Source organism: Salvelinus alpinus, chromosome 1 (assembly GCF_045679555.1).
Source record: "Salvelinus alpinus chromosome 1, SLU_Salpinus.1, whole genome shotgun sequence".
NCBI classification, from domain to species: domain Eukaryota; kingdom Metazoa; phylum Chordata; class Actinopteri; order Salmoniformes; family Salmonidae; genus Salvelinus; species Salvelinus alpinus.
In genome coordinates this window covers 49042385-49061489 of record NC_092086.1, presented here as the reverse complement: position 1 = coordinate 49061489, position 19105 = coordinate 49042385, and the positions used below count along the sequence as shown (strand labels likewise).

At 41.8% G+C, this 19105-nt stretch overlaps 1 protein-coding gene across 1 annotated transcript; it reads right to left on the bottom strand.

The window, feature by feature from the left end:
• Nucleotides 1-511: 511 nt before the first annotated feature.
• LOC139578670 (ras-related protein Rab-5C-like) lies at nt 512-18758 on the bottom strand. Its single transcript, XM_071406596.1, has 6 exons — nt 18594-18758; nt 6990-7354; nt 5263-5414; nt 4881-5003; nt 4560-4653; nt 512-2049 (listed from the first exon to the last, which is right to left on the bottom strand). Exons 2-6 carry the CDS (start codon nt 7153-7155, stop codon nt 1925-1927), a joined length of 660 nt encoding a protein of 219 aa, XP_071262697.1. The 5' UTR covers nt 7156-7354; nt 18594-18758; the 3' UTR covers nt 512-1924.
• Between the last annotated feature and the right edge of the window lie 347 nt (nt 18759-19105).

Sequence of the window (19105 nt, the reverse complement as noted above, 5' to 3'; positions counted from 1 at the left end):
AGCACACTAACTTTAACTTCAATGAGGACTGTTGTGAGAGGTTCTTGTGTAACATGTAGGATAAATAATCAACATAACTTAATGTGTACTTAGCCCTTTTGAAATGAAAGGTTTCAGCTTTGGGGCAACAGCTGTTTACAATTAGTATGGGAAAGTAGAATCGGCCCCAGCTATTACTGTCACATCAGAGAGAGCAAATGGGTTTTGGCCAACTAAATCCACTGGGATGGGGGGGGGGGACGAGACGATTGTGTAGCAAGAATGTGAGGAATTCAGTCAGACCAGTGTTAGATTTTCAGACAGACTCCCTGAGCTCAGCTGGCTTCTTAGACTGATGAGGATCTATTGAGATTTAAGCAAGATCGAGAATTAGAGAACAAAGGCTGGAATGACTGGAAACAACTACTATACGCTCAACATGTCGGTAGAGATACGAATAGCTGTTAGGTGAAATCGTCTACTCTAATACCCATTGTCATACAACAAATGAGAAGACAGGCAGACAATGAGATACCTTCCCCCTTATTTATTGGTAAAATGACAATTTGCTGTTTTGCTTGGTTTACCCCTGTCCCCCATCTCACAGCATTGACAGCTGCAGGTACTGTTGTGCTAGTCATTGATGACATAACAGACTCGGACTGGTCAGAGGAACCCCCCCCCCCCCCCCATAGGAAAAAGTAAAAAAAAGCACAGAAAATCAAAAGCAAAAGAAACTGAAGAGAACATCTGAAACCACGAGAGGTGACAGAACCAGGGCACCCAATACCAGAGACTCTTCAGAAAACAGAAGAATTGTACACAAATAAAATAAAAAATACATCTTTACATGACAAAAATAATTGTGGATGACAAAGCATCATGTTGAGATTGGGAAGGTATTGTATTGACAGTAACTACTGATTGGTTACATGTTTGAAGAAAAATCATTCTACAAATAATAGCAACATGTTTTCAATACACAATTGTGATTTTGGTCAGGAAAACAAATCTTGCTTTATCCTTTTTATTTAACTTTTGTCATTGTATATGAATGATTCAAAAACATTACATTAATGCTAAAAATGACTTATTGGTGACGATGACAATGATGTTAATGCACTATGTAAATGGTTGGATATCATAGATTAATGATTGGAAAACCTTAGGTGGTCTAGTCTTTGAAATCATACAGTTTAACGTGTGCCAAAAATAAGTCAAAGTAATAATAATAATAATAATAACAATAACAATAACAATTCAGTTAATCTACACAACTGCTATAGCTGGAAGGAAACAACTGTTCTCCCAACTCCTTTTTTGGGGTTGAACACTCTCCTTTTGCCCAAGGGTGACGATCGGGAACAAGAAAAAATGAAATAATGAGAATTGCTACATTCACCCACCACCAAACTAAACAGGGTTAGAAGTGACAAGACATACGTTGAAATACTGTAGCATTACGGTAAAGATGACGAGAGAGAAAGGAGAGGGCACAAAGAGCCCGTTCATTATTCCTCCCAGTTGCGTTTGATTTTTTTCTTACAGAAATACAGTGAAACAAGAAAAGAACAGTGCTCTGTTAAGTGCGATTAGTAAGGATTGATCTTTTTTTCCCTCTCTAAGTGGGGTTGTTGTTTTGTTGCCTGGGTGATGTCAGATGTCCATCGTTTGGTTGGTTGGAGATAATGGGTTGTTATGTCCCCGGGTAAGTTAAAACAGTTGTAGGTCGTCATGTTGGTCATAACTGTGTCATTTGTCTGATCATTGGAACCTTGGAGTTGTGTGTTGACAGTTGATTGGCCTGTGAGCTGGTTTGCTTATCAGTTGATCGGTGCATGGTGGTTGGTCAGATCGTCAGTTGGTTTGACCGTGGGATGTGTTTGTCAGCTGGTCTGATCAGTTGGTTGATACTGCAGGTTGGTTGGTGTGTCGGTCCAGTTGGTTAGTTCCCACCACAGCACTTGCTACCACCAGCCTGTGGGGCGGCTTCCTGCAAGTCTACTCCTGCCCGACCACCGGCCCGGCCACCGGCTCCACCCGCAGGCTCGTTCTTAGGAAGCTTCTTGGCTACAGGAGAAGGACAGAAAGAAACAGTAAGTAGGAAGCCTTTATGGTTTCTACACATTTGATTTGTTCTGGGAAGAAATGTACACCGAGTATTCAAAACATCTTGAACACCTGCTCTTTCCTTGACAGACTGACCAGGTGAATCCAGGTGAAAGCTATGATCCCTTATTGATGTCAATTGTTAAATCCACTTCAATCAGTGTAGATAAAGGAGAGACAGGATAAAGGATTTTTAAGCCTTGAGACAGTTGAGACATTGATTGTGTATGGGTGCCATTCAGAGGTGAATGGGCAAGACAAAAGATTTAAGTTCCTTTGAACGGAGTATGGTAGTAGCTGCCAGGCGCATCGGTTTGTGTAAAGAACTGCAACACTGCTCAACAGTTTCCCATGTGTATCAAGAATGGTCCACCACCCAAAAGACATCCAACCAACTTGACACAACTGTGGAAAGCATTGGAGTCAACATGGGCCAACATCCCTGTGGAACGCTTTCGACACCTTGTAGAGTCAATGCCCCAACGAATTGAGGCTGTTCTGAGGGCAAAAGGATGGGTGCAACTCAATATTTGGAAGGTGTTTCTAATTAAGCAATAAGGCACCAGGGGGTGTGGTATATGGCCAATATACCACGGCTATGGGCTGTTATTTTGCACGATGCAAGGTGTAGTGGCTGGATACAGCGCTTAGCCGCGGTATATAGGCCATATACCACAAACCCTGAGGTGCCTTATTGCTATTTATAAACTGGTTACCAACTTAATTAAGGGCGGTACAAACACAGTTGAAGTCGGAGGTTTACATACACTTATTTTGGAGTCATTAAAACTCATTTTTCGACCACTCTACAAATTTCTTGTTAACAAACTATAGTTTTGGCAAGTCGGTTAGGACATCTACTTTGTGCATGACACAAGTCATTTTTCCAACAATTGTTTACAGACAGATTATTTCACTTATAATTCACTGTATCACAATTCCAGTGGGTCAGAAGTTTACATACACTAAGTTGACTGTGCCTTTAAACAGCTTGGAAAATTACAGAAAATGTCATGGCTTTAGAAGCTTCTGATAGGCTAACTGACATCATTTGAGTCAATTGGAGGTGTACCTGTGGATGTATTTCAAGGCCTACCTTCAAACTCAGTGCCTCTTTGCTTGACATTATGAGAAAATCAGCCAAGAACTCAGAAACAAAATTGTAGACCTCCACAAGTCTGGTTCATCCTTGAGAGCAATTTCTAAACGCCTGAAGGTACCACGTTCATCTGTACAAACAATAGTACGCAAGTATGAACACCATGGGACCGCGCAGCCGCCATACCGCTCAGGAAGGAGACACGTTCTGTCTCCTCGAGATGAACGTACTTTGGTGCGAAAAGTGCAAATCAATTCCAGAACAGCAGCAAAGGACCTTGTGAAGGTGCTGGAGGAAACAGTTACAGAATTATCTATATCCAGAGTAAAACGAGTCCTATATCGACATAACCTGAAAGGCCGCTCAGCAAGGAAGAAGCCACTGATCCAAAACTGCCACAAAAAAGACAGACTACGGTTTGCAACTGCACATGGGGACAAAGATCGTACTTTTTGGAGAAATGTCCTCTGGTCTGATGAAACAAAAATAGAACTGTTTGGCCATAATGACCATCAATATGTTTGGAGGAAAAAGGGGGAGGCTTGCAAGCCGAAGAACACCATCCCAACCGTGAAACACGGGGCTGGCAGCATCATGTTGTAGGGGTGCTTTGCTGCAGGAGGGACTGGTACACTTCACAAAATAGATGGCATCATGAGGAAGGGCAATTATGTGGATATATTGAAGCAACATCTCAAGACATCAGTCGAAGTTAAAGCTTGGTCGCAAATGGGTCTTCCAAATGGACAATGACCACAAGCATACTTACAAAGTTGTGGCAAAATGGCTTAAGGACAACAAAGTCAAGGTATTGGAGTGGCCACAAAGCCCTGACCTCAATCATATAGAAAATTTGTGGGCAGAACTGAAAAAGCGGGTGCGAGCAAGGAGGCCTACAACCTGACTCAGTTACACCAGCTCTGTCAGGAGGAAAGGGCCAAAATTCACCCAACTTATTATGGGAAGCTTGTGGAAGACTACCTGAAACGTTTGACCCAAGTTAAACAATTTAAAGGCAATGCTACTAAATACTAATTGAGTGTATGTAAACTTCTGACCCACTGGGAATGTGATGAAAGAAAAGCTGATAAATCATTCTCTCTACTATTATTCTGACATTTCACATTCTTAAAATAAAGTGGTGATCCTAACTGACCTAAGACGGAATTTTTACAAGGATTAAATGTCAGGAATTGTGAAACTAAGTTTAAATATATTTGGCTAAGGTGTATGTAAACTTCCGACCTCAACTGTATATGTTCTTTCATACCCGTGGTATATGGTCTGATATACCACGGCTGTCAGCCAATCAGCATTCAGGGCTCGAACCACCCAGTTTATAAATGCACATATAATATTGTGGTACACGTACCTATGGCCATAAAGATCTCATTGACGTTCATGGCCGTCTTGGCTGAAGTCTCCATGAAGAGCAAACTGTTGTCATCTGCGTACGCTTGTGCTTCCTACAACAACAAAAAACAAAGGGAGGACAGAGATCTTTAGAGCCCCATCAAACACATCGATACAATCAGTAATAACCCAGAGCTTTGAGAGTTCGTGAGCATTCTTGAATATCAACAGAAACTATAAAAATGACATTTCTAGTACATTCTCCTGTTTTAAACAAACCACTAATTTCCACTAATAGTCCAGTGGGAGCAGCATCTAATTGTTAGGAGTTCCTCAGTACCTGGAAGTCCACAGCTCTTTTGTTGGCCAGGTCAGCTTTGTTTCCTGCCAGTGCAATAACAATGTTAGGGCTGGCTTGTCGTTGGAGCTCCTTCACCCAGTTCTTTGCACGTGTGAATGTATCCTGAACAGGAAAAAAACATTCTTAACATCATAAAAACATTTGTGATTTGATGAAATACACGACAAAGGCAGATTGAACCATGGATGTTTGTTTTTCACACACGAGCTCTATTATATATCTACAGAAGTGTCAGTTACGAGAGCAAAGGTCTGGCCTTTGTTAAGGGTTTGAATAATCAAACTCGGCTAAAATAAATCACTGCTGAGTGCTGACAACACTCAGGAACCAGTTCCACACGTGACCAGCAGCAGTCACTCACTGTGTTGGTGATGTCATAGACCACGATGGCAGCCTGCGCTCCTCTGTAGTACATAGGGGCCAGGCTGTGATACCGTTCCTGCCCTGCAGTGTCCCAGATCTCAAACTTAACTGTTGTGTCATCCAAGCAGACGGTCTGTGTGAGGAAGGCAGCTGGAGGGGTGTAGAGACAAATCATAGACTTAGTTTCAGGCTCTATTTTGATTTTGAAGTCTGCAAATGCCCTACAGATAGAAAAGAGGTGTACATTTTACTTCGCCTGTGCATTTCCTCACAGTGGAGTAAAACTCAGTATCTGTACAGGACAGGCATTCTGTTTTCTTCCTTAGATCGTGTCATAGGGGTATAGTTGTCCCTATTTGACATGGCTGAGTTAAACTAGCACAAGGCAAACATAATCCCAACAGCCAAGGCCATGAGACAGTTAAGAGGAAACATGAGCAGTGGCTTAATGAGAACTCGTGAAGCTACAAAGCCAGCGCTGAGGAGACTTGGGAGCCTTCCAACGTTAGAGAGAGGAGGAAGGGACAATTATTAGGTAAATAAACAAGATCGAATCGCAGAGCACTAAGCACTGGGTAAAAGGTTACTCTGAGTAAAGTAGTGAGAGTAAAATATACTAAACAGGACTGAGTGATGAACGAGAGAACAAAACATGTGGCTGTCTATTGGCTAATCCACGGAACATAAAGACAATGCTAATTCAGCCCGTTGTGTCACAGGGAAATGTACAGCAGCGCTCATAGAGGAAGCCTGCTCCATACTAAAGCTCGGTGACCTTTGACCAGACAGCTGACAACCGGTTTTAAAATGTTTTTAAAATGCTGACTCGTCCTAAGGCTTTGGCTAGTGTAAGCACCAAGCATCCTGTCTCTCCAGCCTCACCCTCCTGTGGCTGCATGATGTGACGCTGTACTTTAAAAATATATATTTCTAGAAAGGGTAATGCATAAATCCTGAAGAAAGCAATCTAGCTAGTAAACCACTAAATCATAATGGAAATTCCCAACACCTGTGTGTAGGTTTGAAACACTAAGTGAAGCTGAAAATAAATAGTTACTTATTAGTCATTACCCAAATTTTAGTGGAATTCTTTGAATGTTAAAACCATCACGTATTGGTTTCCATATGCCTAGATATTAGAGCAGCCATATGCCTAGATATTAGAGCAGTTCCAGGACAGGAAATCCCATTGTTGACCGACTTCCTGTTTTAAAGAGCCCAGAGAGAGACCACCTTCTCGCTGCTCCACTCCGGCTAGCAAGTCAATACATACCGTATTAGGCAGATGACAAGTACCTCTTTCTCACACTAATCTATTTTTCAGTTTTGGTTTGAACATTCTCTGTAAGGCTTTCTGTGGCCGGGAGTAAGGACCTCCCACTCCTTGTGGCATATTTAAAGTGTCAGTCAAAGGCTCGGCTGCTCATGCAAGAGTCAGGTGATCAGCTGCCAAGAAAGATCTGGTTCTGTAGCTCATGTCTGCTCCTGACCTGGCCTTGACAACAGCTAGGGTAAGGGCTGCTAGCTAGTAGGAACACAGCCCCGGTTACCAAGGCATTCTAAGTGGTCTTCCTTCAGTCTACTACACATTAACACTTCCATTCTATTTGATCTTTATAAACATGATACTGACTCAACACAAGGACAGCTGTAAAGCAACACAAACACTAAGCATGACTAAGACACAGTCAGAAGAATGACAATCCCAATGGCGTGCCTACTCACCTCCGATGGTGCTCTCCTGGTACTCGTGGAACTGGCCCTTGACGAAGCGCAGCACCAAGCTGGACTTGCCCACCGCTGACTCTCCCAGCAGCACCAGCTTGAACTGGCAGATCTTGTTGCTGGCCGCCGCGCCGTTGGTCCGTGCTGGTCCTCCTCGACCTGCCATGCTGCCGAGCAGAGAGCTTCACCGGGGTAAGAGGCTCTTGGTGGAGAATGAGGCTGCCTTGGGCGGATGACTGGGGCTCTGAAGCGGAGCAGGGACTGAAGCTGAGACCGGGCCAGGCGAGGGTGGGCTAAGCTGGGTCAGGTGAGTCTAGGCCAGGAAGTGAGGGGGCCGGAGGAAGAGGGGACTTCACCTGTGTGAGCTGGAAGAAAGAACAGACTGAGTAATAATATCACTTGTAGGCAGCTAGTGTGATACAGGGAAACTTTAGTAAACTAGAGCGTCTTCAGAATGTATTCATACCCCTTGAATTATTCCACATTGTTGTGTTACAGCCTGAATTCAAAATGGATTAAATCGTTTTTTTGTTCTCAACCATCTACACACAATAGCCCATAATGACAAAGTGAAAACATGTTTAGAAATGTTGCTCATTTATTGAAAATTACATAAGTATTCATACCCCTGAGTCAATACTTTGTAGATGCACCTTTGGCAGTGATTACAGCAGTGAGTCTTTCTCTCTAAGTTTTCCACACCTGGATTGTGCAACATTTGCCCATTTTTTATTTTCAAGTTTCTTCAAGCTCTGTCAAATTGGTTGTTGATCATTGCAAGACAGCCATTTTCAAGTCTGGCCATACATTTTCAAGTAGATTTAAGTCAAAACTAACTCTGCCACTCAAGAACATTCACTGTCTTCTTGGTAAGCAACTCCAGTGTAGATTTGGACTTGTGTTTGAGGTTATTGTCCTGCTGAAAAGGTAAATTCATCTCCTAGTGTCAGCAGACAAGCAGGTTTTCCTCTAGGAGTTTGCCTGTGCTTAGCTCCATTTTGTTTATTTTTTATCCTGAAAGGACTGGAGGATTTTAACATTTACAAGCATACCCATAACATGATGTAGCCTCCACTATGCTTGAAAATATGGAGTGTGGTACTCAGTAATGTCTTGTATTTGCCCCAAACCGAACACTGTATACAGGATAAAAAAGTGAAAATGCTTTGCCACATTTTTTGCAGTATTACTTTAGTGCCTTGTAGCAAACAGGATGTACATTTTTGGAATATTTTTACTCTGTACAGGCTTCCTTCTATTCACTCTGTCAATTACATTAGTATTGTGGAGTAACTACAATATCTCATATCACAGCCATTAAACTCTCTGTTTTAAAGTCACCATTGGCCTCTCCGGCAACTGAGTTAGGAAGGTCACCTGTATCTTTGTAGTGGCTGGGTGTATTGATACACCATTCAAAGTGTAATTAATAACTTCACCATGCTCAAAGGGCTAGTCAATCTACCAATAGGTTCCCTTCTTTGCGAGGCATTGGAAAGGGACCTTACAATTATCTGTATGTGTGGGGTACAGAGATGAGGAAGACATTCCCCCCAAAAAAGAATCACACTATTATTGCACACAGAGTGAGTCCATTCAACTTATTATGTGACAAGTTAAGCACATTTTTACTCCTGAACTTATTTCAGGTTGCCATAACAAAAGGGTTGAATACTTATTGACTCAAGACGTTTCAGATATTAATTAATCACTACAATTTCTAAAAAACAATACCCCGTAGTGGAATGATGTTAAGGCAGTCACCAAATAAAATCTAAATGTAATAATTTTTAAATTCAGGCTGTAAAACAAGAGGTGTGAATACTTTGAAGGCACTTTATATACAGGTTATAATACAGTTGCAGCCACATATGTCCAGAAACGGGGTCTCCGTTGAAGGTTACGGGTCTTCCAGCAGGACAGCGACCCCCTGGGCTCCCGAGTGACGCAGCGGTCTAAGGCACTGCATCTCAGTGTTAGAGGCGTCACTACAGACCCTGGTTTCGATTCCAGGCTGTATCACAACTGGCTGTAATTGGGAGTCCCGTAGGTCGGCGCACAATTGGCCCAGAGTCGTCCGGGTTTGGCCGTCATTGTAAATAAGAATGTTCTTAACTGACTTGCCCAGTTAAATAAAAAGGTTAAATAAATAAAAAACACATAAAAAAGCACACAGGAATGGGCGTTGACGACATGCCTCAAGTCTTAAAAATCCTTCTTTAACCCGTCTCCTCCTACCCTTCATCTACACTGATTGAAGTGGATTTAACAGGTGACATCAATAGGGGATCATAGCATTCACCTGGTCAGTCTCATGGAAAGAGTGGGTGTTCCTCATGTTTTGTACACTATGCATGCCATTTAGAGCTATCGAGGTGAATATAATAAGAGTCATTATCATTTCTTATAGTCTTGCCTAAATCAGTGAGAAAAGTGTTGACTGCAAGGAGTCAATGGTGTCATACCAAGTTGGCTACTCCCGCAAGTGTCTGGTATAAACCAATCTACTTTCATGTTCCGGGTTAGAGTCCTTTGTATCAACCTTTGACTGGGCTTATTATTCAGGTTCAAACAAACCTTTAAAAAAAATGGTCCTGATGTGCATCAGTTACTCATTAAAACCCCCAAAATGCCTCAAATCAATGCCTCGCAGACTAATTATTCTGCTCCAGTTGATCAGTGTTGCAAATCAATAATGTTCTGATGAACACTATTGGTCGAGGAACATCTCAGTGCTTCTAAACACCACCATGGCTTGACAAGAAAACAGTTTAATGTTTCAATTGAAGGTTATTTTCTGGTAGGCCTACTGGAAACCTACATTGTGGTCTGGATGTCTGTTTGAATGAAGCACGGGAGATTTAAATGGAACAGGGAGATAAGCCCTGCCCTCTTCTCTTTTAATTATATTTACTTTAGACTCAACAGTCAAATACAGCAGTGAAGGAAATGTCATGAGGTCCTGTCCAAAGCAACATTTAGAAATGCAGATTGGGTCATGATGAGTGCGACCACAATTAACCGTGAGCATTCACAATCATGACGCTTGAAAGCCAAATTTGGGGGTGGGAGACAGTCCCCCCACGCGCCCAAACCTATGTCTAGACACATCAGCCTAAAGCCAAGTTCAACTGTGTTCACATCCAACCCAATGCAACCTGTGTGTGTGTGTGTGTGTGTGTTCTCAGAGACCACAGAGCTGAGGACCACAGTGAAAACACAGAACAGGAAACGATAGTCTGTGAGCTGCTTGCCCCAAGGACTCCTGTTTCTGTGTTACAATCCACCTTGGGCCTGCACACATCCATCTTAACTTAGATAGGTCCACGTTAGTCACATGATGATGTGCAGATTGAGTATACTGGCCCAACCAAAAGATGACAGAGTCCAAGTGCTCTTCTTACCATTGACTGAGGAATATGACTACAGTAGAAAAACTTAAACAAATCTTCCATAGAGCTACTTTACGAGGTCAGTCAGCTTCTGCTTGGTGAAAGGGACAGGAAACGGACTAGTAACAGCAAGGTTGCAAGTTCAAATCCCCGAGCTGACAAGGTACAAATCTGTCGTTCTGCCCCTGAACAGGCAGTTAACCCACTGTTCCTAGGCCGTCATTGAAAATAAGAATTTGTTCTTAACTGCCGTGCCTAGTTAAATAAAGGTTAAAAAATAAAAAAAATTAAGCCTTTCTTTAAAATCAATACACAAGTATATATTTTTAAACCTGCCTATTTAGTTAATATTGCCTGCTAACATGAATTTCTTATAATTAGGGAAATTGTGTAATTTCTCTTGCGCTCCGTGCAAGCAGTCAGGGTACATGCAGCAGTTTGGGCCGCCTGGCTCATTGCGAACTGTGTAAAGTCCATTTATTCCTAACAAAGGCCGTAATTAAGGCTCGTATTTCTGTGTGTTATTATGTTATAATTAAGTCTATGATTTGATAGAGCAGTCTGACTGAGCGATGGTAGGCACCAGCACGCTCGTAAGCATTCATTCAAACAGCACTTTCGTGCGTTTGCCAGCAGCTCTTCGCAATGCTTCAAGCACTGAGCTGTTTATGACTTCAAGCCTATCAACTCCCGAGATTAGGCTGGTGTAACATATATGAAATGGCTAGCTAGTTAGCGGGGTGCGCGCTAATAGCGTTTCAATCGGTGACATCATTCACTCTGAGACTTGGAGTAGTTGTTCCCCTTGCTCTGCAAGGGCCGCGGCTTTTGTGGAGCGATGGGTAACGCTGCGTTCCTCGTTCGAGCCCAGGTAGGAGCGAGGAGAGGGACGGAAGCTATACTGTTACACTGGCAATACTAAAGTGCCTATAAGAACATCCAATAGTCAAAGGTATATAAAATACAAATCGTATAGAGAGATAGTCCTATAATTCCTATAATAACTACAACCAGCTTTCATATGTTCTCATGTTCTGAGCAAGGAACTTAAACGTTAGCTTTCTTACATGGCACATATTGCACTTTTACTTTCTTATCCAACACTTTGTTTTTGCATTATTTAAATGTTTCATTATTTAATTGAGGCTAAATTGATTTTATTTATGTATTATATTAAGTTAAAATAAGTGTTCATTCAGTATTGTTGTAATTGTCTTTATTATGTCAAATATATATATATTTTAAAATAAAAATCGGCCGATTAATTGGCATCGGCTTTTTTTGGTCCTCCAATAATCGGTATCGGTATCGCCATTGAAAAATCGTAATCGGTCGACCTCTAGAGCAGACAGTACAGCAAGGTAGCACACCAAAGTCCTAGGCTACTGCCACATACCTATCACACACCATCCGATTCCTAGACGCACCACAGTGAGTGTGGAGAGAAATAGCTGCATGTTATTTCCCCTACGTGCTAATATGATGAAGCTAAGGTGCAAACAAGAGAGGAAGTTGTAACAAAGCTAATAGACCAGGACTGTGGCACTAAGCCCAATGTCTTTGTGTTTCTGAGAAGAACGTAGAAACATCCTCATTTCTTCTAATTAAGCTAGCCTAAACAGGTCACTTCTGTCAAATGTTTTGAGGCACTTTTTTACACAAAATGTTTACCCTTACCAGTATGTCTACCATTCTAAGACAAAACAACAGGTGTGACTGCTCTCCAACCCTGATAGCCTACTACACACACACACACACACACACTATGGAAATGAAGAGGTCAGCATGCCTCACTGTCCCAAGACAAGGCTCCATAGCCAAGGACAGGGAGGAGGGAGGCTGGGGGAAGAGTCCAAGAGATTCCCAGCCTGAGATGAGGGCTTCAGAAACCAAAAACAGGATAAGGGAGTGAGAACATTTAACCTAGGCTAGTCATATGAGCCCATATTGTATATTAGTGTCAGTAACACTGATAACACTCAATATAAACACCGAGGACAAACATAACTGAAAATCTGATCTGCATCAAAAGCCCTGTGTTCAATCTACCATTATAAACCAAAACAGTGGATTTAGGCCTAACCGTTTAGGAAATGGTTATTGAACAGTATAGTGAACAGGGCGGCGCACAATTGGCCCAGCGTTGTCCGGGTTTGGCCGCCATTGTAAATAAGAATTTGTTCTTAACTGACTTGCCTAGTTAAATAAAGGTAAAATAAAACATTATCCTTGGTAATATGATTGACTGATTGCCTGCCTGCCTGCCCCCCCCCCCCCCCCCCTTAAAAGAGTTAGATGCACTATTGTAAAGTGGTTGTTCCACTGGATATCATAAGGTGAATGCACCAATTTGTAAGTCGCTCTGGATAAGAGCGTCTGCTAAATGACTTAAATGTAATGTAAATGTAAATGCTAGAGGGCCTGCAGTGGCTGGCCCAACATTCACTCCTGTTCCGAGAGTCACTCAGAGCAGCATCATGCATCTAAGCAGCCCTCTGCTGGCATCTTTAATGGACTCTGGAGACCTCCACACACTGAAGTGGGTCAGAGAGATGGAGGGGAGAGAGGCTGGGTCAACGAGAGAGTAGGTGAGAGAGAGGGAGAGATGGTAAAATGTTCATACAGCCTCCCGTGGGCTTTGCTGCCAGCTTGAAATCCAAGCACTTAGTAAAACACAGCCACAGAACTGGTAGCACCACACACAATTAACTACATACAGGTATTGCCCTCATGATCCAATCAACAGTTCCTCACTCACATGCGTGAGGTAGACTTTAATGCTATACAAGACAATGCATGCACAAATATATCAAATGAAGAAGCCACGTTCATGATGGACATGCTGACCAAACCGACTCTGTGTGCATGTTGGTGTTGTCTATCCCCACCAGACGCGTTCATGCAGGTTAAAATACTATATTAATTTGGGGTCAGGTCAAAACACACATGAAACATTAAATTGACATTTAGCTAGCTAGCTTGCTGGATAATTGGTCCTGGGAGATCAACATTGGGTTGTTATTTTACCTGAAATACATATGTTTTATTTATTTTTTTAAGCTGGATCTTTGACCCATTTGGAGTCATACAAAATGATGTGTTCTCTACTCCGACAATTAATCCACAGATAATTAAAAAATATATATATATATATTTTTTTTAAATAAATAAATCGGGAAACCTAGCTTGTTTTTAGTTAAATTATTTGATTAATATCTCCTAGTTCAGGGTCTTCTTCTTCTTCTGTGGATTTGACATGGCGGTTGGCAACCAACTTTAAGGTGCATTACCGCCACCAACTGGTGTGGACCTTGTTCATCTTTCAAGTCACCCACGTTGGTATATGCTCGTAAAAACCAAATGGGTAGATGGGAGAGGTGGGACTAGCAGCGCACCTAGCGTCTAAAATAGAACCAAGCTCTATTAGCGCCTGGCTACGCAGACACACGTTTACACACGCAAGCACTTTGGATTAAACGATTGAATAATAAATGTCCACATTCATGTCATTCAACGTGGTCAGTCTTGTCAGCATGTAAGTAAGTCTGAAAAAGAGTGTGGGCGAGGGGGAACTTCTCAGTAACTATTCAGTTTCTATTTAACATGACCAGTGACATCAGTTACCATCACCTTGTGGGTTTCCTCTTATACTTGACATCCCAAACACACGAGATGACTGGTACACCCACCTGGCCTTAAGTTGGCTAACATTTGAAGTACCCACTCTCATATTTAGCCATGAACCCCATCCGCTATGCCCCACACTACTCTTAACTAGGGCCGGGACCCTACCAGCATCGCGATACTCGTTAGTATCGTGGCAAGGAATCAAAACACAAAGTGGATTTAACTTTAGGAAAACAGCCCTATTGCTGGATGTTGTCATCCAGAGTGATCCATGATTTATTTTTCCAAGCTATAGCACACAATGTTTTACATACAGCAGGTTTTTTAAAGGACCAAAGAGTTAGATCTGCTTCGTGTTTTCATTTTTGACATGGAAAACATATCCTGGTATCATCCCAGCCCTACTCTTAACCTCAGAGCCCTCACAGCCAACCCCATTATTGACCACAACTAGCCTAAAGGTATGCTTCAGTCACAGCTCACAGTCCCACTGTGCTCTGCTGTCAGGTACAACTTAGCCTGGGTACCAGTCAGTTTCTGCTCTCTTGTCAACTCATTATGGGATTGTCATACCAAACATTGCTGAAAGGCTTGACAATGACATTGGAGTAGGCAAAAGCACAAACAGATCTGGAATCAGGCTAGGTAAAACTCTTAGGCCAGTGCTGTTCATGGTAATCAGCAGCGGGTGGAATGGGACTGATCAGAAAGAGTACCTGATGTTACTGGACTGGGAGTACCCGATGTTACTGGACTGGGTAGAATGAAGTTAGTTGTACTATGAGAATGCACAGAATTCCTCTAAACAACTGATTAGGCTAGCACTGCTAACAATACACACCCCAATAGGCCTATGAGCTGTGTGTTCCCAAAAGACAATTCAGTCTCCCCATTCCTAGACTCTAGTTGAAACATCAGCTAACCCATTTCCTGGCACAGCCATTATCTACAGATGTGTCAGCGTGTGACTTTGTCAACGTGCATTCGTCATCAATGCCATGGAATTAGTGGTGCAACAAGGTGTCAGGCAGACTTAATTTAACCAGTTACCTAGGAATAAGTGGTGACATGACAACAGGTTCTCTGAACTCCAAGGGTGGAGGGACCAGAGGAATGAGATGTAACGGGGAGGGAGGGTGGAGCTAGCAGCAGCCATACCATCCCGCCTGGCCTGCATCCAGCTGTTAGCTTGGCTTTCATCTGAAGTTTAAAAGGGTTGGGCCTGGATGGGAAACCGTCAGGGAGGATAAACCCAGAGAGGAAAGAGAAAGCGAGTCACCCCAATCGAGTAGCACAGTGGACTATTTCAATATGTATGCAAGAGAAACTAAAGCCTAATGACTAAGGGATGGGTCGATTGGAAGAGGAAAGGAATGGTGACTAAGGTTGCGTTTTGACAGGCAGTCCAAATTCTGATATATATATATTTTTTTCAGTCGTTGGTCTTTTGACCAATCAGATCAGCTCTAAAAAATATCTGATTTGAAAAGATCTGATGTGATTGGTCAAAAGACCAGTGAGTGAAAAAATATCAGAATTGGGCTGCCTGTCTAAACACAGCCTAAATCTCTGGGAATGCAAACAGGATACACATCACTAGCAAATGATTGGGGCAGGCAAGGGAGAAATAATGTCCTTCTCTTTCTGGCTCCCTCTGTGTGAGAAACATGACAGCCAAGCAAAAGCCTGTGTAATACAATTCTACTCCATGCTGATAATTTTGGCCTCTCACATTATATCCAACAAGTTGTGGAAAAGACAACAGTTTCAGAGTTAATTGAAAATGTTTGAGTTGATTTTATTTTTACAGGGACGGTGCACATTAATCAACGTTTCAGTAAAAGTGCCGGTTTTAGCCAGCCGGCTAATTTTCAACCACAGTCCCTGGGCAGGTTAAAGCCATTGTTGATTAAGCCTGGATACTTTTTTCAGGAATTTTCTCTTGAACCATATGGTCCATCTACTAGAAACTCGTGGACAATATGGACGCAGATATATATATATAAAAAAAAATGAATACTCATATTTATAATTAAAGTATAAGTGACCAAACTTACCTGGCAATCTATGACCAAAAATGAAGATGACTCTTTTACATTACCGGTAGCTTTGCAACCCTACGTGAGAGAAAAAGCATCTGTTTTTGCATAGGCCTACTGGGCTAAACCCCAACCCCCAATTCAATTTGAGCATGGGGCTAGTATGAGAAATAAGAACCCCAGACAGGACCTCAGCTGCAGAGATAAAGGGTCAGGATGAGGTTAGTGGGTGTCTCATCAGGCTACGAGGAAGCACACAAACTTAATTATTAATGACTTAAACTTAATGAAATAATTTTCCATTTGTTTAGGCCTAAATTGTTGTGGTTTAATCAATAGGCGGCATACATTGATACTGTAAGTCTCAAACAAGTCTGGTAGCAAACAGTCTGCACATAGAACTCTCCAGCTTGGGTAACAGAAAAAATGTCACACCTACAGGATATCTTCAGTCTTTTGAGGAGTCATCAGAATGACCCGTTGTGAATGGGCACGATTCATTCATTCCTCCATCAACTCCAATGCATTTCAACCTTTCTGACCACACTAACACATACCAATTAGGCTTACTTTGGATTGAACATTGAAAAGTGTTGCATCTCACGCAGATGCATGTTATTTTACTAGCCATTCTGCCAGGAATATTTGGAAATATCATAGAAACAGTCTTAACTAGGCTTACAACACCAAATCAAACAAACATTTTATGCCACCTAGTAATATTGCCTTTTATATCATGTTTGCCTGTGTCAAAATGTGTCACCACTCTCTAAGGACAAGGTCCACACCATAACATGGCAGCAACTTGGGAAAGTTATTAAAAATCCCTTCTCTAGTCCTGTTATTGAGCCATAACACACCAACGAGTTTCCAATGAGGATTTACCCTGGTGTTTACCCAAAAGACTCAAGCCCAGTCCACTTTTCAGCTGGCATTTACATAACAATGTCTAAAATGTGAACTTTAACAGCTTCTCACAAAGCAACTGTCTTAATGATGCAGAGGTTGACTGCTTGCCCAAAGTCTTAGTGTCTCACTCCTGATAGAAACTCAATTACACTAGAGCTTACATTAAAAAGTGGCAATTCAGTCTCCTTGTCACCCCATTTAACAAATGATTTAAGTAACAAAAGGCACATCTCAAGACGAGTTGGTTATTTGAATCAGCTGTATAGTGCAAAGGCAAAAACCAAAACGTGCACCCAAGGTTTGGGAAACTCTGCTCTAAGGTATGCAATGACTGACATGACAAGAGGAAAACGGACAATGCACTACCCAATTTCATAATTGCACCTTGTACATTCTACTATTACAACTTTTAGGAGTAAGTTGAAAGCCGAACTGAGTTCTGGGGGACTCCCGTGCCCACCCCCCCCTGCCATAGATGACCTGCAGTAAAGGTGAAGGAGTGAACAAGGGTACAGGACTGATGAGACACAGTAAGTTATGAGGGACACCACATTCCACCATAGACCAGAGAAACAGAAGCATGCATTCATACAAAAGTAACATGACACTGACAGACTCCCACGATGAGGGCTACATCAGATAACTGACCTACCTGTACCACAATTGACACACCAAGTACAGACCAAAAATGAAACTCAGCAAATGATGGCATTCAAAATGATTCGCCTAATTAGATACAGCCATGAACTCCAATTATGCAAAATATGTTTTGAGACCTAGCTAAGTAAACGATTATAACCAATGGCAAGATAACAATTAACGTAAAAGACCAGGTGACGTGGGTTACTGCAAGATGGAATGATTCGTGATCATTGCCAGGCAGAAACCATAAATAGCTATTAAGTTGGTGGGTTTCAAACTTCCTCATGCTATCGTCATTATCACTGATACCAAGAGCCTGCTGACACCAATGGCAATGAGCTAAGATACTCTGTTGAAAGCTAGAAATCAACATATGAAAAGTTTATGAAATTGATTGGACTAAAAGGAAAATCTACTAGCTATATAGTTAGTTAGCTGTCAGTTAAAGGCTAACTAGCTATGGAATACAAATCTAACACATGACATTTCTGTAATTTAGCTAGCTAGCCCACCAAGTTACAGTAACTAGCTAGCTTTTAAAAGCCAAACAATTTTTTTAATTGTTATATAATGTTCATAAGAACTACAGTTGAGTAGCTAGTTAGCTGAGTAGACGACAAAAATATGTCTACTGTAAATTAACGTTACTGCCAGTAAAAACAAAATAGGACGACACTGACGAAAGCTAGCTAATGCTAACTAACTTGGCTAAGTTTATGATGACATCGCACAGAAAAGACGGGGTAAATCAAACATCTAAAAGATAAATAACTATTTGGTCAAATTATGAACAAGGCTTTTTATTGTTTGCTAACTAGTTACCTCATTAGCTATCTGGACAAGTAATCAGTTCCATTTAACATATCAATCTGACAGTCGTTAGCTAGCGACGTATCTCTGACTAGGTAGCTAGCTAACGTTAGTTTACTGTCTGGTTGATTGAGCAAAATTTGACAGTGGAAATCTAAACCAAAATAGTATAGTTTACAGCTTACCGTTCGAGGCAAAGGTCAAACATGCGTTCCCTTTTCTTTGTATACTCTCACTTTCCACAATTTCGATTTGACGACTTTTCTCTATCACAGCTCACTACGACTGCTCAACACATAGGCCCCGGCCTTCACTTCTGCTTGGTTGCATTTTTTTCCGGGATCCTCCCACTTCCTGAAGGTGTGGCTTCCCTCTGATTATGTGTCGTTGGGAACCTGGGAACTGTAGTTTACTAAATTAATGAACACAAATTTGGTCAGGGCTAATTATTTAGGAGTAGTCTCCGTAGACAGACTTGTTGGCTCCCACAATGTATCAATGCTACTGATTTTGCATTGGATCGGATTTACGAGACTAATTTAGGAGCGGCAAGTAGTGGCAGTTGCCACTCTCCACAGCGCAAGATAAAACTGCATACGATATATTTTTTTTATATACACTGCTCAAAAAAATAAAGGGAACACTTAAACAACACCATGTAACTCCAAGTCAATCATACTTCTGTGAAATCAAACTG